Source organism: Phoenix dactylifera, chromosome 17 (assembly GCF_009389715.1).
Source record: "Phoenix dactylifera cultivar Barhee BC4 chromosome 17, palm_55x_up_171113_PBpolish2nd_filt_p, whole genome shotgun sequence".
Lineage (NCBI taxonomy): Eukaryota > Viridiplantae > Streptophyta > Magnoliopsida > Arecales > Arecaceae > Phoenix > Phoenix dactylifera.
The window spans coordinates 9,160,630-9,182,844 of NC_052408.1; the positions used below are offsets into that span (position 1 = coordinate 9,160,630).

Consider the following 22,215-nt stretch of genomic DNA (forward strand, 5'->3'; position numbering starts at 1 on the left):
TCCAGCTTCCTGCTTATTCTGTCGTGTGCGTTCATGAGACTAACGGAAAGAGGCTTTTATGAGCTGAACTTGGCTCGAGTTGGAAAATATTTAAGTGATTGCAAAGGATATGCTACTACAGAATTTTCGTCATCGATTTCCATTCATATATTATACATTCAGCAATACAGTACCAGATGGAAATGTATAGCCAGTTCAATAGTTGTAAAGATCTGTTTGCACCGATTTCATTCTAAATGCAACCTTTGGGCCATGCTCTTTGATAGTTACTAGACAAGATTTCAACACCAACCTTGGTAACTCAGTTCCGCAGGTTATCTATATACGTATATGGTACGGGACGCTGTCCATTAAACCTCGCTCTTGGAAATAAGGCCAAGGATGTCAAAAGGTTGAGCATCTGGAAAGACACAAAAGTAGCAGAACGAAAACCTCCGGTTAGTCAGACCAGATATCTAGTTTGTAGCCTACAAATTGGCTGGCTCTCCTGTACAAGGCAGCAAATCTATGATTCCACATTTAAAGTAACCTAGCACATTTTCACAGGCACCTGGGTGCGGTAATGTGGCTGGTGATTAGAATCCCATTTTCTGCTTACGAGAGAACCATCCTTTTTGCGATTTCAAGCGTGTGTATCGACAGGATCCAAGAAGCATCCATAAGCCAGCGGCATGATTCCTGATTCAAGACTGCGGCTAACAATCTAAGTTCAAAATTTATATCCAAATAAAGAAACTCCAAGACAAGCTTCAGATACATCTAGAAGCAGATACAGATTATGATCAAGAGACTGAAGACAATGACCACTTAAACATGAAGTGACGATTTGAAAAGATAAAGCATCAGCGTTGCCTACATGGAGGTTTCAACTTCAGGTTCAGCTTCAACGGGCTCTGATGCCACATTGTTTCCACCCCTCAATCGAGAAGAAACATTGTCAATGGCTGAATTCAGCTGACCTATCTTTGCATTCAGCATCTGGCGAGTTTTCTGCTTTTAGAAATCCATACATAGATATCTCAAAGTCTGAGAATGAGATGCACGCACATGAAAGTGCTTTTCGTTTGGTGAGCACATATAAGTACTTTGTAGCTTACCTCTAAACCTTCATCATGATAATATATTGGTTGCTTTGCCCTCCGGAATCCAGATTCATCTTCATTCAGTATGGATCTCCTGATCTGCATAGCAAGAGCCACGCTGTAGTGTTTAGGCACTTATTACAAATCGTAAAGCTACCTGAATAAATATCCAGCAAACATTGCTGCTAAGTCAATCACATAAAGTAGCTCTGTGGAGTCCACAGCCAAGTTTATCAGCAAAGAATTGATATGGAAATAACCAACATATATGCAAGAAATCTGATAGGTCCTGAAAGCACGAACTTAAAGACACTCCAGATTTTTATAGGAACCAGAAGCTACATATGGGTTACTCTCACTTAACAGTGCTCTGCTCTGCATCACTGCAGTGATGTCGGGATTTATCAATGTTATTCAAATAATAACAATGACAACAAAAAGAATATTAGAAAAACTTGGCTTAACGTCTTCCGACAATTAAACTATAGAATTAAATCAGGGATTGGATGGAGAGAGCATTACATTTCTCAAGATGCTAACTGCCTGTGGCAACCTGAACCTCATCCGAGTGGTGTTGGAATTTGATTTTGCTTCTATGATATGGACAGTGGAATTTTGAATCAAAATTTTGCAATATTCAATGTTAAGGATTAAGATTTTGCAGCGTCCAATGTTAAGGAAAATGACCAAAAAAACAATAATTTTTCTTCAGGAAAAAAATGTTAACTTAAAAATGTAATAGTAAGAAGAAAGACCATGAAAATAACAGTGTATCTTGGAAGATCTACCCCATCAATTTGGTAAACAGAAAATAGACGGTTGAACTTCTTGAACAAAAGTGATGGCTACACCAGACCTTATTGACATCAGAAGGCAACTTGCATGCATGCAGGGATGTATGTGTGTGTGTGCACACTTGCATGCATGCAGGGATGTGTATGTGTGTGTGTGTGTGTTGATATCAGAAGGCAACTTGATCAACATGAGTGTCACGAAATGCTTGGATCTGGTAAAGTACTCTTTTAGTGTATGTGTGTGTGTGCACTCTTGCATGCATGCAGGGATGTGTGTGTGTGTGTGTTGATATCAGAAGGCAACTCGATCAACATGAGTGTCACCAAATGCTTGGATAGGGGTTACACGCTTTCACACGCACTCAGCAGGTATGAACAATGTGAACCATCAGAACTGTTATTGCTTATTTCTGGATAGACAGGCTAAAGCAATGCCCAAAAATTTGATCTGCTGGATCAGCAGTGAACAATGTGCAGCTCAGGCGAATAGTGGATTTTCACCTGCTAATAAAAATTTATAACTATGAGACTTGGCTGCCAGTACCGGTGATATCACAAACATAAATAAACTACAGAGTTTTGTTTCCTGTTACTTCACCCCAAGTATAAAAGAGTGTTGACTCATATACCTTGTACAATGATTCAATGAAGCTACAAGTTGGGTGGTTGAATTCCTAGTTGTAGAAACCAGCATAACACAAGAGGGCTATAGAGAATGCATTAGCCTGCATGATTGACTACCAGACCATTGCAATATGAGGAAAGAATTTGGGCCCCATTTTGCATGGGAATTCTAAAACCATCATTCTGTACGTTAAACAAGGTGAGACCTCATTGAACCAGCACCAATTTAAAGGCATGCAATATGTTCATATACTGTCGGGTTATTGCATCGTCTTTTTCTAGAAAAAAGATTAAATACCTGCGGAGCAAAGACATAGGTTAATGTTCCAAAGATTGCTCCACCTATAAGGAAACCAGCAAGAAAATCACCACCCCCACCTCTGGAACCATCACTGCATATAAAATTAGAAGTGTGCTAATACATTGGTTTTGAGATGCAGATACAAGATGTACTACTCATACCTTGAAAAACAGCATCCGATATTCAAGACAGCAACAAGGCTTGTAAAAAATGCAATAATAATGATAAAATTCTGAATGAGGCACTATCCAGCAATATTTGATGAGGCACTATCCAGCATCATTACACTGGGAAATGTGGCATATGAATAGCATTCATATTTCACCAATTTTATAGTTATATGGTGAAAAGCAAAAAAATGCTGAAATAGATTCGACAGCATGCCTAAATCAATGCAATATTCTAAATCCAATCAGACGCGACCTGCCATAACAAGGAAGCGACATGTTTGAAATTTAGAATAAACCAATAAGAATAACTAATATCAAAAAGAATTTGAATCAAGCAATCTTATGCTTCAACATTCAGCCAAGGAAGGCTTGAATTATGTGTTATTAAACCTTAGCTTTATAACTGAATCTTATTTATATTTTTTTGTTAGGTCATTAAAAAACTTTCAAATGTTTACCAATTTTGTGTTCTGACATCTGAGGTTCATCCAGAATGCATAAATCCGGTGAACTATATCCAAGACAGCCTAAGTTATGCATAGAATTAGAAATGATGAACTAGAAAATTGATTGAAGCTCAGATTTGTCTTAGGACCACGTGGTCAAAGATTGCTTAGTTGAGAGTCAATCTGTTAACTGATAGCACGCATTGTTTTCATTAGTGAGGGTAACCACCAAGAATTTTATTAAAGATTTAAAATCAAAACAAATTTAAAAAAAAAGATGAGGTAAAGGATTAAATCAAATAGCATAAGTTAGCCATCAATTAATGATGTGTGACCCGATGAAAAACTGAGAAAGCCAAAACAAAGTTCATAATTTTGTAACCCAACAGGGGCGGATAAGCGGATCTGAATGTGAAATTATGGAAACAATGTTCCACAAGATGACAAGATGACATCTCAATTGTCTCCATGGGAAACAATAATATGCCATACCAAGGAATCGAGGCAATAGACTACACCGATTGCTAGAAACCCATTGCTTTCAGCCATAGATTTTCTTTAGCATCATCGACAAACGAACACATACAACTCTTATTTATGTTCACCTTTACGTGGGAATGCTTCCTAAAAACTCATTACTCCTTTGAAGACATTATAAGGATCAGTCAAAACTTGAAGCTACCCCTAGAAGTTTAATGTACTTACATGATTCATTTTTTTATCATCAGCTATCTATTTGAAAGATGTTAACCTTTTGATGATCGTCATATATAATCCAAAAGGCCATTAACATTAGTTTTTAATATTTTTTTTCTTCACTAAATATTTTACTTCTTCATTTGTCTGCTGAAGAATCCCATAGCTTGTTTAACCAATTTCTTTATCTTATTGATAATATTTTTATTTGACTTTCCAACATGTAATATAATTTATTTTTTCATTTGTTTGGTACTCATTCTTAACATATGAAGATTCTCATTAAGATTGTTCATGGATAACCCATAAGGCTTAAGGACTTGAACCATCACACACCATAGAGTTCACTCGACTCCATTATTTTGAACTACAACAATGAAGTTTCCTATACATTATATAAGTATCAACGAATAGAATGTGTAATCCAAGATCAGTTTAGAAAAACTTAGGGCCTATTTGTCATTTTTTCTGTTTCTGTGCTTCTGTTTCTCTACAAATTAGAGAAATAGCACATGGAGATTGACATGGAAGATAGCATTTGCATGAAATTTCTGTTATTCCTTGCTTCTATTTCCACTCTTTTTTCAAAGCAATAAATATGCGCTTCCAAAAGATCTGAAGATTTACAAACAATTTAAAAAAAATGGGCTTCATCATACATGTTCAGTCTAGTCATTTTTCTTCTGGGGTTTCTGAAAACAAAAACAGAAAACAAAAGCAATACCAGCCCCTTAACATATAAATTCTTAAAGAATTTATTTTCTCAACTCCAGTCGTCCAAAACTTTCTGGAATGCTTTGAAGATATACTACTGGTGGTGAATTTTTGATGTCAGATCCATGAACCTGATAGATGGAAAGCAGACTATAAGGTCATGTATGCGGCTAAAAGCACCACAGATCTCTTTGCTTATTTTACATCTAGCACTAGAGCCAAAGACATTCTGGATATGTTAGCAGCCTTAGATCACCGATGGCATGAAATTAAAACATGATCCACCTAATTACAGCACAGCAACATGAAGACTATTACTAAGAACAAGAAGGGTCAATCTAAATGCAGCAATATCACAATCCTAACCATAATACTCTTTTCCTTTCCTCATCAATTCCTCAATGGCATCTTCATGCCAGGAATATCTGCTCTTGTTATGTGTGCATAGATAGAACTCAAGCTAACTCCACCATGAAAATAGTGGAAGGTTATATTCAAGTTGAATTGGCAAATCAGAAGATTATAAAGAATTATTTATTAAAATTATATGATTTCAAAGACCTTTCTAAGTGAAGCATGAATTGGAGATTCTTTGAACAAATCCTAAAGGAGACTGTAAGCAGTATCATTAGCAACATTGGTAAACCATGGTTCCTTGATCAAACAACTAATTCTAATAAAAGAACATCTGGCTGTAAGTAGAAACTACTTTCAAACATAGAGGCCATTATAGTGGCAAAAAGGCTTCTAAAATGACTTCTTAAATGTCGAAAACAGTGTACCTGTACTCAGCATGAACAGACATATACCGACGGCAACATGACTGCTTCGAATTCTGACAAATCGCCAATTGAGACTGATAACCACTTGACAGCCTGAGCTTGTTGGACAGAGGGTTGTATCTTTCAGAGTGAATTCCACCTAAGAGAACAAGGAAATGGACAGAACAGAAATGGTTTTAGCATATACTGAAAATAACCAATATTAGTATATTGAATGCCATTATTATAGTCATGAAGTTTCTCTTAAACTCATATTTTCCATCTAAAATTCCTTTTTTTTTTGCAACTTAAGAGTTGCAGGAGATATCAAAGTCATTTACGGCATAAGCAGATATATTAAAACTTTGTTGTAATATATTTTCTACTCTACATTTCTGCATATCGAATATCCCTCTCAAACATCCTTGTTCTCAAATCTGCTAGAATGTTAGCCCAAGTTTTCAACTAAAATTTTCTATCATTTTGATTAATCATAGAATGTTCTGTCTCGTACAGAAAATGCTGATATAGGACACATGACACTGGAATTGTGAAAGAAAAGGTGTAGAGATGATCATTCTCTACTAGCATTTTCCTTCCTTAAAACCATGAGAATTTATATATCTAGACTACAAATCATCAGTTGTGGAAGTGATATTTTGGGGGTTTATTTGAATTTTGAAACCAAAAGAAAGGTCCTTTTAATGAACATAGACAGCCAACAGATTCCGAAAGGCCAAAACCATTTTTATTATCTTTGGTTGATCGTGAACCCTCTTGGTGGTCAGATAATGTAGATATAGCTCTATAGTATGTGAAACATGGAACATTTTACTGAGAAATCGTGCTTCTTTCTTTTTAGACAGCTTTCTAATCTAGATATATCTGCATTAAGTCCTCAAGCATACAGTGGGGGGAAAAATGCAAATTAGGTGCTTCAATTAAGGCCATTTTACTTACAAATTTCCACCAACAGAAATCAAATCGATACAAATTTTTTTTTAAGAACATAGAATTCCCAAATTTTGTTGCCGGATAGGGAGAAGCATGAGCACCATCTAATACAAACTACAATTTAGTAGAGCGCTATAGGCATATAAATTTAGTGATCTAACAAACAGTACAGGTACCAGACGAAATGATATGTATACATATATATATATATATAATCTCCTTCCAAACAACATAACGCGACGCAGATTCGACACTAAAGACCCCAGCAGTACTAAATCTTCCTTGATAAAGATCGACCCCAGTGGAATTAGATATTCATCAATGTCTAGATCAAGAAACAAATGAACCTAAACCGGGAACAGAGGAGAGGAATCTGAACGGATTCGAGCACCGAAACCCTAGAAATTGATCTAGCAGCATAGAAAGCAAGCGAATTTTCGATCACATGAAGGACGAGAAAAGAAGATCACCGGTGACCAAGAGAGTAGCGGAAGAAGCCGCCATGGCGATCGAAGCACGAGGGGCGAAGTGGAGAACCAGAGATGGGAGCGAGCTCTTTCTCTCGTCTGGGCGTCTTGAGGAGCGAGGGGGTCGGTATATTTCCTTATTCCGCGTACGCCCTCTCCTTCACAAAATTACGAAACGCGGTTTATGTAGCATTAGATCTCGTCCGTCTAATCGAATTTGGACGGCTAGGCTGTGTGATCAGAATAGCTGGTAGGGGCAAAATGGAAATAGTGGACGGTTTGTTTGGTTGGTTCAGCGTCTGGAAACTATGTGCTTTCGAGCTTCGTTTTGTCCGTCCGCCGGCCATCTGTCAGCTGATGCGTTGCCGGTTAGCCATGTGGGACAGCTCTCCGAAGTCACGGTGGGATTTTTTTCCCCTTTTTTTCGACTTCCGTCTTTTTTTTCCTCTTTCTTTTCTTTTCTTTTCTTTTCATTTCTTCTTTTTTTTTTTTTTTTGCTAATACGGATGGATCATACTTGACGGGTACAAGTACACTCGATAAAGTTAAAAAATAGGATACTTCAGAATGCCAAGAACAACTCCCTATATCCAGTCCACAAGGTGCCTCCAGAGTGACAAGCTACATACGCAACCATCTAATCCGCAGTATCATTGGCTTTACGGTAAATATACTTAGCCTGAAAGGCCCATCCATCCCTCATCATAGCTCAAATGTCACAGAGTAAGAAATGGTCATTACCGTCACCACTTGGACCCTCTCGGATCCAATTGATAACGGTGGCTGAATCACTCTTCAGGATGATGGACCTAGCCTGTAACACGCACCGGGCATAGCGAAGGCCCGCCTAGGCAGCTCTCAGCTCTGTACTCGGAACCGAAGTGTCAAATAACTGACTACCATTAGCACCTACAACCCTGGCAAACGGGTTCTGAATAACAAAACCCACGCTCCTCTCGTGCCACCATTTAGGATTGACCCATCAAAGTTGACCTTAAGGAAGCTGGGGGGTGGGGACTTTCAGGTGAAAAATACCGTACGGAATAATGCCGAAACAGAGTAGGAACCACAGATATTCCGAGCTATCAAGGTCCCTCCAACGGAGATGGTGTAACACAACTCTTCCACCTGAACATGGGTACTCTCGATCATAAGTTTTAGCGATATTCGTCGTTCGCCGCGAGTATTTCTGGCCAACCAGACCTCGTGGGCAGTGCAGCTCGCTCGAACCGGACTTCGGTCTTCGGTGGTGAGGGGTTAAGAGCGGCAGAGCTAGAGAATGAGAAGCTTTTTTTTTTTTTTTTTTTTAATCCGGAGGGTGTTTTAGATGGGGACAAAATGGGGACACCGATCTGATCTCGTGCTGTGGATAGTTCTTCTATTTATTTTTTTTCTAGATAGGAGGCGTTAGACGCAGGAAGAAAACGGAGTTGAAACCTCCGCTGGGCGCCGTGGTGGACGTGTCAACAGTACATGCCCGCTTCCTGTTACATCACCATCAGGTGAACGTGCTGTTACATCACAGCCCTCCACCGGCATCAACATTTCAAAACCGTCATATTAACGGCCACAAAGTTAGCTCCTCCGTTGTTTCAAAAAAAGGAAAGAAGACGTAAGGTTAATTTTGTACTCTTTCCTTTTGTTCTAAATTTTCCACTCCATCGCTAACGCCTTCGTAACGAAGGTACTTCCTTTGTCCGTCCTAACATCGTCCACCGTCCTTTTCGCTAAATTTATAATCAGAAACAGATCCTACGGTCAAAATTATCCTAGTCCAATCATGGCGAATATAAAATGGCAAAGGAATCTTTGAAACCCACTTCGGCGCCCTCACTTAGTACGCGGGTCCCACACGAGCCTATTAGGTTGGGTGTCAAGTGGGTTCCCCAGAAAAAAGTTCTATCAAGAAACCTCAGGGTATATTTTGAAAAAGGTCCCCTCACGAATAACGCGTCAGAGTTCTGCACTCCCTCCTGTTCTCCCCCACTCGTCCCCTTTTCTCGCGAACGGATTCCCGATCCGCGTGCCTCGTCTCCCCCATTTCCCCTGTCTCCAAACCCTAGACCCCCCTCTCCGAATCCCTAATTCGTCTATTTCTGTTCTCCGATCTGCCTTCTCCTCTCTTTCCGTCCCCGGAATCTTTCGCTTTAGTCACGGGCTAGGGTTTCCTCCTCATCCGGCGATGCGGTCGAGGGCTAGGGTGTTCGAGAACTGGGAGCGCCTCGTGCGGGCGACGCTCCGGCGGGAGCAGCTCCGGAGCGCCGGCCAGGGCGCCGGTCGGGCCGCCGCCGGGCTCGCCGGCGCCGTTCCGCCTTCCCTTGTTTCCACCAACATCGACCAGATTCTGCAAGCTGCGGAAGATATCCAGGATGAGGACCCAAATATCGCTAGAATTCGTGAGTTCTCTCTTTTTCTCGATCGAAAGTTCTTTTCTTGGCTGCTTGACCAAATTTTGTTTAAAAACATGATTACAATGATGGGCGTGTATATTTCCTGGGGGTGGGGGGTTTGCATGTGCAATTTGTCTATCATGTGTTCATGCTGGTTGGCCCCTATCACTGCTAGCGTCTCAAAATTACTTTTCCTTGTACAGTTTGTGAGCAAGCATATACAATGGCACAAAATTTGGACCCTAGCAGTGAGGGAAGAGGTGTGCTGCAGTTCAAGACCGGTTTAATGTCTGTTATCCAGGTATTAACACCCATCTTGTCACAAGTTTACAACTTTTCACCGTGCATTAAATGTTAATTTGCTCAATCTTGTTGTAACCTTGTTGGATTGACTTGATTTATTGCAGCAAAAGCTTGCTATGAAGGATGGAACCGCAATTGATCGTCAACGTGATATTGAGAACCTGTGGAAATTTTATCTAAGCTACAAGAGGCGTCATCGAGTTGATGATATCCAAAAGGAGCAAGAAAGATGGAGGGAATCAGGAACATTTAGCACAGAGTATACATTTCTCTTCCAAAGTTGAAAAGTGTTTTATTCTTATTGGTAGACATGCGGCATAAGAAACCAGATATTATATTTTTTTAATAAAATAGAAATTTGATCCTACTGTATTTCTGCCAATCTAAATGTCAATTTCAATAAGATTGGATGTCTCCTTACTTCAAGATGTGCCTATGGAAAATGCTTATGCTTGTTTGAAGGTTCCCTAATTGCACTTGTTTGTAACTTTCCTTCCTAGTTTTTCCATTTGATGGCAGTCTGATGGAAATGTTGTCAAAGGGAAGAAAATAGAGAACCGTAATGCAAAAAAAAAAAATAAAATTAAATACATGCTGCCAAATTCTCAGCTACTGATCTGAAGATTGTGAAATTGCGTTGATAGTCCTAGCCATTGACCCTTTTAAAGGCCTAGGAAGAGCACATAAGCAATAAGCGGGCACCTAAATACGAGTTTCGAAAAAATTGACAAATTTTTATGTAAATAGGTTATGAATGGGGCATCAATTATTGTAATATTGATAAACAATGAGGTTGTCACCTACATAAGTTATGCTAACGAAATTTGTGATTTATTTACTTAAGTTTTCCTTAATAGTTTTTGGACATGTGCTTTTAAGTATTGAAAGCTTCTTAGAAACATAACATGTTCAAGCATCAATAGTGCCAAAAATAATTGTTAGAAACAGACTCAACCTCTCTCACTAAGTGAGTACATTTTTTTCTTGGAGAGGGAATTAGTTAAATGATTATAGTGCTTTCAATAAACCTATAGGCAAGGTGTCCATCCAAGACAAAGGTGGACCCTATGTGGCACGTCGCCTGCCTAGCCACCAATTTAGGCACTTGGGCGGTTGCCTTGCTTGAAGGCCTGGAAAGTATTGGTAGCATAGGTGGTTGGGTTGTCCAAAGGCCTAGGTGGTTGCCTGCACAAATCGTAGGTGACCTTTTGATATATGGTCAAAGATAGGTCTTGAAATTCATGCTCCAAAGAAAATTTTCTTTAAGCAAAAATAGATGAGCTTTGCTATGTATAGATCTCTTTCTTCAATGTTCTGCTAAAACCAAGTTTAATATTTAGACGATTTGCCTTCTACATGCAGTTATTAGTATCTGACAAATACTCAACATCATGCTCCAGTATGAAATTCTAAACAGCTTAGGATAGCTGAAGAAGGGTTAATGTGATGGTCCTAAATGAGTGAGATGAATCCATAAGGATGACATAGATAGGTAAGATGATCAAATTAGAATGGCCCCTAGCTGTTTGGCTAGCATAGTAGCCTGTCATTTGCTCATGATTCCAAAATACTAAACATGACCTGCCCGAGTCTTGTTTGCAAAAACTCTCTTCCCTATTTATATTGTCTTCATTCTGGGTTATTGACAATTACCATGAACCGTTTTCCATTGAATAAGAAAGGTGTTGGCTCTAACAGTTTAGTTTGATTTTATTGGTTCTCCATCCATGCACACCATATGTGGATTTAGTCTCTTTGCAAGTTGTAATATGCCTTTTACTTGGTAATCACTTTGCTTCCCAATTTCATGGGCTAGTGCTATTTATCGTAAACCTACTTTATGATTCAAATGCAGCAACACTAGGGAGGCAGTTGGTGGGAAACTTGAGCAAGTAGGTGGCATAACACACAAAATTTGATCCATAAGGAGGAGTCAATTGCCCCAACTACTCCAAGAAATCCTAGATTTTCCTTTCTTACTTATTTTGCTAATCAATCCGAATATAACAGTAGCTTTTATCCTTCTAACGGTGGTCTTGTGCTGAAAGTCATAGGCTTATCTTCTGTAACTGGAAATATCACCTTCAAATGAAAAAATATCAGTCCATGCGGGCTCAGAAATGAAATAAGTCTTTTGCTACCAGACCTAAGAAATTAATTTTTTGAAAGATAGATTTTTCTTCGTTATCGGATAAATCTAGACCAATGTTATTTGACAGTTAAACATCAGCTTTTCAATAAACTGCTCAAAAACACATTTTTTTTTTGCTGTTATAATTTTGTTTACCTTCTATGATATCCCTAAGATGCTCCTTGGAGCAATCATGTTCAATGCTTCACAAACCCATCCGTCTTAGCATCATGATGCGGGGATTCTGTGACAATCCTAGATCTTGCCCAAAAGACTAGTCAAAAGATGTTATTTAGATTTTTTGGCCCTGTATAGGCATCCAAGATTTACCTAGTGCATAACCAATGTGGAACTAAATACACGTCTATACGGGTCCTCACTTTTCCCCAAGTTTAAGCCTTGATATCCTCGCTAAGCTATGCGTCCAAATCCATTCAAATCCAATTATAAGTACCACAAATCTAATAACAAACACGATGATTAGCTTAGGGTAACCCAAATGGGCCCATGTTGCAGTGTCCCCAAGTCCACATGAGTTATAAGATAGGTCTATTTTGATACCATTCGCAACAACTCGGATTATCGAAAAAGGTTAGCTGAAAGGTGTTACCTAGCCACCAAGGTGGTAGCTCAGTTGGAATGGGGCGTTTGCTTCCAACCAAGTGGATCCAGGTTCTGAACATGCGGGCGTCGATTAAATTTGGGGATCGGATGCCCCACGCCTGGACACGGGGTTTGGAAGCGCTACTAGTCGGCTGGTAGCCTTGGTGGTGTTAGGTGTGACGTACTCACACGGAGGGTTCGTGTTGGAGCCCAGAGGGGTAACTGAGCTGGACCCACGGGTGGGGAGGGTATGAGTAAAACCGGCCGGGGTGCTCAACACATGGTCATTTCTACCCGCATCGAACATTCTCCTGGCAGGGTGGGGGCCCAGTGAGGGCTGCTACGCGGGGGTGGGCTTGCCCCTTTTTCCCCCCATCCCCTTTTTTCAGCAAAAAAAAAAGGTGTTACCTAGTGCGTTGCCCATTGGGACTAAACAAATGCTCGCACAGGTCCTCACAGGTTCATAATTGGTTGTTTGAACACTGTCTTTCTTCTACTGTTCCTACTTCCATGAGATTCAAGTGGTTTACTAGGCAGCTTTTTTCTTGTACCTCATTTTGTGCTTTGTCTAGCCACTATGTCTCATCTATTTTAAGGTCCACTTCAACAATGCTATCACATTTTCATTTTTATAATCTTTTATTGTTAGTGTTCACTCTTAGAACATGCCATTATCATGCCTCCATGACTTTGACTTGGTATTCTTTAGTTACCATGGTGATGAACTGCTGAAGGAAGAGAGAGAAGGGATTTCAAGAATTGGTACATTTGAGGATTCAACCTTTGATGGAAGGGAATATAGAATCTTTAAGCCTTATTTAGTAGGTTACCTGTCTTGCTAATTACGGTTATAATTATTGTATTTTTTGTTGATAATATACTTTATTGCTCATGAACTGATTATTTGCTCTTATCTCTTCAATTTTCTTTCAAATTATATTCAAGTTTTATGCATTTTGCTTTTTCGTTAAATCTTGATTACTAGTGTAATATGGTTTGACTTTGCTTCTGAACTTTCTGAACTTAGGTTTGAAACAAGGGCTGTAGAAATGAAGAAGATTTATGCGACTGTGTGGGCCTTAATTGATGTTTTGGAGTTACTTGTCCGTGATTCAGCTACTGATGGAGTGGGTAGACTCATTATGGAGGAGGTAATATGCTCACGAGCTCATACATGGGGATATGCATACCTTGAGATAGTAGATTAAACTTTGGTACTGCAAATATTAGGTGTCCATGTGCTTAGTCACCTGCAATTCAATGTACAAGATTTGAAATGCAATTGTTGAATTATCATTATTCAATGTTTTATGGTATTTTGGCATGACAGATTAATGCACTCTTTCCGTATATAGCATGCTTAATTCTGGCTGTTGGTATTATATTTTAGTATTATCTTTTTTTTCCTTAATTGCTTTTTGGTGGCTTATTACAGATAAAGAAAATCAAGAGGTCTGATGCGACGCTGAGAGAACCTACACGATACAATATTGTACCTCTTGATGCACCCTCTTTGACCAATGCTATCAGCTTCTTCCCTGAGGTGTGTGTTCTCTTGTTTGCATGTCTTGTACTTAAATTATGAGTTTGTACAATCTGTTAGATTATGACAAAAGGAGTTGGGCAGCATAACTATAGCTTTTAAAGGTAGTTGGGTGGCTCTATATATCCTTCCAGATCTGATAGTTAAGAAGAGGTCATGCAGAATAAAAACGAGTAATTGCTTGTCAAGTTATGATCCTTATTTCATTTAAAATTATGACATTGCATACAAAAACAGTATCATTTTGAAGTTTGTGATGTATAGATAAGCTAAATTGTTGTTAAGTTGCATAAATGGGCTTTAAATGCTTGTTCTTGATTCAAATTGAACCATCTTTAGAGTTTAAATAGGGTGAACAAAATGAACAGGTGACAAGAGTGATTTGTAATATAGAAAATATTTTGTTAAAGAATAATAGAAGGATTTGGCAGAATGTGCTGGTATGATCAGTTTCTATGTTGCCTTTCATGCTTTTTCAAGTGATCCCTAATTTGGTTGACTTTCCAAAACCTGAGAGGTGATTTTTTAATGCTTTCATCTTCTCAACTTCTAGAGAATGTTCACCAAACTTCATGATTTTTTTTCTTGGTGATTACTGTATTATTGGAATTCTTTTTTAAAAAAGTTTTTCTTATGCAGAAAGAGTATGTTTGGAGTGACATGTGCATTATGAATGTCTGATAGTGGAGATAGGAACTGGGTGTAGGTGACATTTCCATGATTAATTTTTTGAATTCGTTAAATCTTGGCATGTAGACTTGGCATTTTCACACTGATTCCCAGATATTCCTCTTGCTAATATTCAGTGTTTGTGTGTGTGCGTGTTAGTGTTTTTGTTGAGTAGGATTTGGCACTATTTCATTAAATCATTTTTCTTACTTTTGGCATATTGAAGTGCAATATATTTTTGCTATACGCCAATTTTCTGCACAACAAAATCTTAATGTTGGTTAAATTATACCAATAGATAGTAGATGAAAAAAGTGTGACTAAATTTCGTCAAGCCATCCCAGAGATTGAAGTCTTCTATTTCTTGTTCTTGTTCAGGTGACATATTTATCGTTTTCTTTCCATGCAATTTTCATTTTATGCTTCTGAAAATCAATTATTATATGCTTCATGCTTCCTTTATTTTCTTTTCATTGTTTTACATTGCTTTCCCAAGCATTCTGTCATCACATTAAATAGGATCCACGTCCCAAGCATTCTGTCATCACATTAAATAGGATCCACATGAAGTTAGGTGAAATTATTGTCTCTAATTTGATACTGGCGTAGTAGTAGACTGTTGAAATCGATGTAATGTCAGATTGTTGGCAAAGTATGAAATCGATGTAATGTCAATACATACATAAATACACATACATGCATGCACATGCACATCTTCATGTGCATGGGCGCGTATCTTTTTTAACTTATTTCTTTTACCTTTTTTTTGGCAAAGAATGTATTGCATTTCCTAGTTCTATACACCATAGCTTTGTAACTTACATTGTGATTCATGTAGGTCAAAGCTGCAATATCTGCAATTGGGTACGCTCCAGACTTCCCTCGGCTTCCTGCTGAATTTATTGCTCCTCAGCTGAGAAGACCAGATATGTTTGACCTCTTGGAGTTTGTATTTGGCTTTCAGGTTTGTGTTTCTTCTCTGGCCACTAACTTGTTTGAGGCTCATTTAATTTCTTGTTAGTGTGCTATAAGGAAAATCATGTTCCTTAGTTTGTTTAAAAGACTTGATATGTTGCTTTAATTCAGTGAAGTTGTGTGAGGAATTATTTTGGACTGCGAAACTTGAGCTATAATATGTAAATTAATTTTGACATTGTTTTGAGATGCCACTTGTAAAGTTGATATACTGACCTAGTCATGCGTTGGAAAAATTGTATGAAACAAATCACTATAAAGTCATTGTTAAGCCATACAAAGATAATAATATAGAAGAAGCTTTCTCCAAAATGTTTGGGGTTGTTACTTGGGAGTTAATATCGAAGGCCAATTCAAATGCACTCTTACCTTTTGCATACAAGCCTTCTTGGTCTCATTAACTATTTTTCTGTCTGTCCAGCCTAAATCCAGACTTCTCTCCAGCTCATTTAGGAGCTTAACCCATAACTTAACCTTCTTTCAAAGTTTCCACCCACTTTTTCTCTTTTGTGCTACATTGCATGCTTTTGTATAGGAATTGATATTACTAGAGCTAAGAATACTATGTGAGAGCAATTTATTGCTCTTTTAAGCTATGACACCCGCACTGGCCATTCTACCCTGATGTACCTGTGTCAATACGACATGACACAGGTATTGGTACTGGAAGCGAGCTGGACATGTTGCCAATACCATTGGACCTGGTTGTCCGTGAACCTAAGGATTGTGGGCACTCACCTGGGATGAGGCAAGTTGTCGGTGGGTTCGATCAGCTGACGAGATCACTGGTGGAAGTAGGACACTGGTGGTTGATGGATTCCATCGAGCGATGATGGAGGCCATGGGTGCGAGAGAAATGAGAAAGGGGAAAGTGGAGGAGCCTGGGGGTGGGTTATGGTTTAATAAAAACATAAGATGCAAACGGGTTGCAAATGAAACATAGATGGGAAGCTGGGACGGCAGCTTTTTAAGCTAACAAAGTAAGCTTCAGTGCCTGTTTCATACTTATTCATCATTAAGGAAAATCGATACAATTATTTATCCCAATTCTTGGTTTTTATTAAAAGTTATTTGTCGGTCCTTGACCCTCATGTAAACCAAAAAGTAAATTTATATAAAATAGACATAACTGTGTATAGCAAGGGATAAATGTGTACAAAATATGCAACATGAACTAAAACTTAAACAAGACATGGCCAAGATGACATGTCCTTGTACCTGTACCCAGTTTTGGATCCTTTTCTTGTTGGGTCCCTGTTAATTGAGATATTGGACCTGACCTCCAGACCAATACCTGCATCTGTTCCTCATTCCTGAACCCATGAACATAGCTTTTGAGTCTATTGATGGTCTTGCCCTCTTAAAACAAGAGAAAGTGAAGAGTTTTTAACATAATACCAGAAAAGCCCTTTTCTTGTGTACTGCAATCGATCAGTCTGTCCTTCCCTTTCTCTTGTGGAGTTGCAAGCAAAAGAAAACTACTCTCAAGATGGTTCTCTGGGGAATGGGGGAGAAAACACGAAGTTCAGCAGAGCTTGGTCTTCCCCAGCCCAATCCCCAGCACCAACACTAATTGCTTCAGCCCCAGCATTAGATTCGGTTTATTCAAGAACAAGAGCATGCATTCGCATTGGAGCTCAGCGATGAAGGTGAGACCGTGCTGGAAGCAAGGTCTAGAAAATAGTGGATTATGAGAGCACCTTCAGAGCAGCCATTTGAACTTTAGCCAAAACCTTGGATACAGATGGAAATCAGCTCTGGCATTTCACAGCTGCTCGAAAACCTCAGTTCTGGTTAAGATCTGAACATAAGCCTTGAGAATTCAGATATCCAGCCAAGACCATGTCTCAGCCTAGAGGTCTGATATAGGCTTTACAAACTTCTTGTTAGATATGATTGGAAACTCTGTGTTCTCCAACCTTGCTGTCAGAACTCAAATGGCACCAATATGAAATATGGGTGGTGGATGGGATTGTTTTCGAGGCAGAGGGCAGCACGACGAAGTGTGCGAGAGAATGGAATAATGGAGAGTAAGTTGACATCTATAAGAATGAAACACAAAGTCATACTAACCAACAACGACGATGGAATGGTGAGTAGTTTTATTGAAATAGGATGCTGAGAAGCAAGGAATTAACCAAGCAAAGAAGCCAAGTTATAGAGGGCTGCAAAGAGAAAAAATAGAGATTGAAAAAATGTATCGATGTTTATTTAAGTTAAGAAGGTAAATTCTAACGGTATACTTATTTTCTATGATGTTAAGTTTTTTACTTTTAGCATTATATTTTGATACTTTATTTTATGAATCAGGAGGATAATGTGATGGTAACATAATTGATATTTTGCAAAGAATTTTTATGAGAATAAATATTTTAATGTGGCATATATACCTGGTTTGAGATCAAATGAAAGAGTATTCTCCAAAAAGGTATTAAAAAAATTGTTAGATAGGGGAGGAGAAATTGGTTATAGTAAAAAGGTAATGAAGGTTTTCCTTTCTGTTATTTTTATTTTCCCTTTGAATGCTGTTCTTGAATAGGGAAAGGGAGGAGGTAAGGTGGGGCATTGAAGAGAGAGTAACTTTGGTGTTTTAAAAACTTTTCCTCCCACTTGTTTTAGTGGGGCAAAACCATCAATGAGCATGAAGGGGCAAAAATTGCTCTGACAACGGTGTTTTCCTTTATTTATTGTGCTCTTTTTTCTGTCTTTCCTAGTTTCCCAAGCATGTGCTTCTAAATCCTTATGAAGAGGAATGTGATAACTAATCCAAAACCAACCCAGAATCATGTGTATTAGTTGATGTATATCTACCATGTAATGTATGAGTGGCAAATTTTATCCTAAAAAAAAGGTGAAAAGAATAAATGAAAATAAAAAAAAAGTTGTCTGTGGGAAAAGATTGAGAAACACGCAAAGCTTACATTGCAAGCCAAATTTTCTGAAGGCAACAGGTGACTGCATTTCATGTTTGCATGTTATTTTCTGCTGTTTTGTGATCATGTCCTTCAACTACAAACTTCTAGTCTCTCGTTGCCTTTTATTGACATGAATATGAATGTAAACTGTGGACAACCATACCATAGCTATTAAACCTTGTTGCAACTATTTGAGGTTGGATTTTATGAGTCCTTAGTTGCCAACGGTTCCTGTTTTGGGCAATCCTTGGTCCTACTGCAAACTTTTTTGAATCTGTTGTTGCAACTTCTATTCATGTTAGCATCGGCCAGAGCATAGATCTAAATGTTGCCAATGCTGGGCCAGAGCCTGAATGAGAAAAGGTTTGACCTCCTTCATATTCAGTTGTCAGTCAAACTGGTTTCCTTTGCCTGTTGATATTTATCCATGAAATGAGTAGTATAATTTTCATATAGTTTTGGGTAGTCTAGATTGTATAACTCAACCATCCAGTCTGTAAACAAGCAATCATAATATACCTGCAACTGTGTATGAGCCACTGGCACGAGTCAGTTGCATGCAGTCCATATTTATTTAATTTGGCAAGATAAATTCATGGTGTTGAAATGGCAGAGATATATAGGAAGGTAATTACTAATTACATTGCTAAAATCAAGTGTATTTTTCTTTCCGTGTCTTGTTCTTGCAGTAGTGTATTATGTCTTCCTTTTGTTCTGGTTTCATTTCTACTATTGTAGAGCAATTTCCTTGGCTCGAATGACCGATGCTACCATCTCCACATCTTTATAGATTAAAATCTTTTAATAAATACACCCCTTGTTTTGGTTTTTGCTCTTAAGGGGATAGAGAGTTGGGAGAAATTAGGAGTGTATGTATGAAGTTAAATAATTGAAAGAAGCTTTAATCAGATGGGGGATCATAGGCATCTGTCCCTCTCACATGCATGAGGTGTATTCAAAACTATTTTGTCTTTAACTATCTGACGTATTTGATTCTGTATGTGCAGAGGGATAACATTCAGAACCAGCGTGAAAATGTTGTTCTTACCATTGCAAATGCTCAGGCACGACTTGGCTTACCTGTTGAGGCAGAACCGGTCCGTAATTTCTTGTTATCTATATTGAACATAAATCTAAAAGCCCCGTATTGGTTTTGTTTGCTGCACCAATCAATTTACTTATGAACTGCTGTCAAAAGTTATAACCATGTGAGTTTGATGTTCTGGTAGGTTTTATTGAATTCTTAATGTTTGAGTTCTGATCCTGCTGCTCTTGGCTGGAAGACCTGCATAGTGTTTTGATTATCACTGCATGTTCTGAAACTGTCCATTGGACAGACATCCATGAGTGCCATTGCTAGGTTTCACATGCTATTTCCTTGTTTGGGTGTGAAGAGTGATGTTCAGTCTTTAAAATTGAATAACGATTACAACTGTCTTCCCTACCAAGTATGAAATTGAGTTGGCAGTCTACTTACTTGAAGCCTTGCTATAAATATGAAGTTAAAGGTCTGCAACTGAAGTCACAGAGAAACTTGTAAATTGATGTTTTCAAGCAATATTCATTCATCTTATGGTTCCATGGAAACAAGTCATGTTCTGGGGTTTTTATCAAGTGAGGATTTTAATTATGTTAGTACTTAGTAATGTGTATTTGCAATCTTCATCTGATCTAGGATGATTTTAGGATGATTGAAATATCTGTACTATTATAAGGGGAGAAGGTTTCTGACCAGACCTTTCTTTCTAATCCACATGCTCTTGTGTAGGTGGGCCTTCTGATAACCAAATTGCCCTTCTTTCAGTTCCATTGCAACCAAAAAAGAGATATTTAGTTTCAAAAAATCCAGAAATCCTCTAGGATCCTATGCTGGCAAGTAGAAAATACTTCTTAGACTCGAAATGGTACACAGTTGATTTTTAATTTAAAATTGTTAGACAAGATGTGAGTCATGATTAGCTTTCTAAAAGCAAAATAATATTCAGACAGCCCTGTGCAATAGGAAATAAATTTTGAAAAAGACCCTATAGTTTCAAAAAAGATGTATATTTCATGCAAATTGCACCATTGAGGTTTAATGGTCAAGATCTTTTCTGGTAAATGCTTAATTCTATCTCTGTTTAGTCTTCTCTCTGTGCAAGAGATTAGATGAATGAATCTTTTAGTTATTCTTTGAGATTATGTTGGTTATGATTTTTATGTATTTGATCAGTGGTAAGTTTTGGAGGGTGTGCTTTGGTACAATGATAAGGTTGCTCCAATGTGTTCTGCATGTCACGGTTTTGAAACATGGAAATATATGGAAATAGCTTCTCTGCATGCGGGGATGAGCCTACATACATTTGACCCTCCCCAACCCTGCATTGGCGGGAGCCTTGTACACAGGGCCGCCCTATTTTATTAGTGGTAAGTTTTGTTCCTTATTTTTTTGGAAACTATTCAAGACCTCATCCAACATGGGCTAGCTAGAAAGTTACAAATTGGGGTGCTAAGCACCGTTTAAGTATCTAAGTTCTTCCTAATGCAAAACCAATGTGGGACTAAAAGTCATGCCTAAACAGTTCCTCATGTAGCACCCAACATTTTGCCCTTGCTTTCTTGCTAAGGGATGAGTCCAATCACAAACAAATCACGAACACAATGATTGGCTCTTGGTTTGTCCAAAAGGGTCTATGCTGCAGTGGCCCCTAGTGACACATGGAATGTGGGCTAGTTTGGGTGCGATACTATTTGTAACAACCTAGGGTTTCTTGCAAACAAAGCTAGCCAGAATGTGGGTAATTGGAATCCTTGGCCCTATTTAAGTATCCAAGTTCCCTCCAACACATGCTAACACTAATAGTACACTAGTGTCCCATATGTTAGGATCCATGCAGTTGTGAGTTTAGTCTGGTGATTTTGTGTACTATTAGTGTTAGTGTGCGATATATGGGACATAGATGTATGATCCATAGTGGTTGTAGTGTTAGATGTGTATTTGTCATATTGGTAAGGCTTGGGATGGTTAGAGCTGACTAGCATATTCTGTATAATTTTAAATTAGTTATTTTAGCACATGATTTTCTAAGGTCTTAAGTATGTGTTTTTCTGGTTATAGGAGGATATGGCACGTAATAGGCCTTCATCATTTAGAGATGCAAATATGACTTCAGGAATGCATGCTTATATTGGATGCCTAGATGTTTGGGGATGCTTGGGGTGGTGATGGAGTCAATATTGGACCATAGAAGCAGTCTTTAAAGGTTTAGATGATAAGGGATTATGCTATGAAGTGGGAAAACTAGTTAGTGTCGGTTAGATGTGATAGACAATTTTGGGTATTATTTGTTGAACATAGCTTTAGGTAATAATCTTTCTAGGATTTAATTTGAGAGCCATTTGAGAACCCTTGAAGGCTTTTAGTGGCTGGATTGCAAGAGGAATAAGAGTTGTATGTGGATAATCATGAACCCTACTCTTTCTTTTGTTTTGAATGTGCTTTATCTTGTTGGTGTTGTTGATTCCTTTAAGGCCATTTTCTGGGTGAATGTATATTTTCTTTAGAATAGAGAGGTGGCTTCGTATTCTTGGTCGTTTTTTTTACTTTCCAATTTATCCTTGTATGCCTCATATTGTGTTACCACTTTCCACTATTGGTGTTTTCTTTTGACTTGTACGCCGTTTCGGTACTGTACCAG

At 38.4% G+C, this 22,215-nt stretch overlaps 2 protein-coding genes across 6 annotated transcripts in view; one reads left to right on the forward strand and one right to left on the reverse strand.

Annotated features, from left to right (window-relative positions):
- Positions 1–131: 131 nt before the first annotated feature.
- LOC103706374 lies at positions 132–7,130 on the reverse strand. 4 transcript variants are annotated; one of them, XR_603963.4, is made up of 7 exons: positions 7,013–7,130; positions 5,610–5,748; positions 2,799–2,892; positions 1,098–1,181; positions 857–990; positions 551–689; positions 132–400 (listed from the first exon to the last, which is right to left on the reverse strand). XR_603963.4 is itself a non-coding variant. In XM_017842595.3 (7 exons), exons 1-6 carry the CDS (start codon positions 7,044–7,046, stop codon positions 576–578), a joined length of 588 nt encoding a protein of 195 aa, XP_017698084.2. In that variant the 5' UTR covers positions 7,047–7,130; the 3' UTR covers positions 132–400; positions 551–575. The 4 variants fall into 4 exon arrangements, 3 of the variants coding, with proteins under 3 accessions (XP_017698084.2, XP_017698083.2, XP_008788671.2); XM_017842595.3 differs by having other exon boundaries at positions 551–678; XM_017842594.3 differs by having other exon boundaries at positions 132–678.
- Positions 7,131–8,956: 1,826 nt separating this feature from the next.
- The window catches only part of LOC103706372 (callose synthase 10), a 61,679-nt gene continuing 48,420 nt past the window's right edge, over positions 8,957–22,215 (forward strand). For both annotated transcript variants that reach the window (XM_026804395.2, XM_008790448.4), the window contains exons 1-7: positions 8,957–9,405; positions 9,603–9,700; positions 9,807–9,961; positions 13,464–13,587; positions 13,872–13,979; positions 15,487–15,612; positions 19,546–19,635. In XM_026804395.2, the coding sequence (XP_026660196.2) occupies positions 9,192–9,405; positions 9,603–9,700; positions 9,807–9,961; positions 13,464–13,587; positions 13,872–13,979; positions 15,487–15,612; positions 19,546–19,635 (915 nt within the window). In that variant the 5' untranslated portion in view covers positions 8,957–9,191. The remainder of the gene's footprint in view (positions 9,406–9,602; positions 9,701–9,806; positions 9,962–13,463; positions 13,588–13,871; positions 13,980–15,486; positions 15,613–19,545; positions 19,636–22,215) is intronic.

Bases quoted from the DNA above. Each gene is read 5' to 3' on its own strand.
- LOC103706374 (XM_017842595.3), bottom strand. From the start codon at position 7,046: ATGGCGGCTTCTTCCGCTACTCTCTTGGTCACCG. The intron at 5,749-7,012 runs GTGATCTTCTTT...TTGTTCTCTTAG, and splicing joins CGCTACTCTCTTGGTCACCG to GTGGAATTCACTCTGAAAGA. The intron at 991-1,097 runs GTAAGCTACAAA...TTCTAAAAGCAG, and splicing joins ATCATGATGAAGGTTTAGAG to AAAACTCGCCAGATGCTGAA.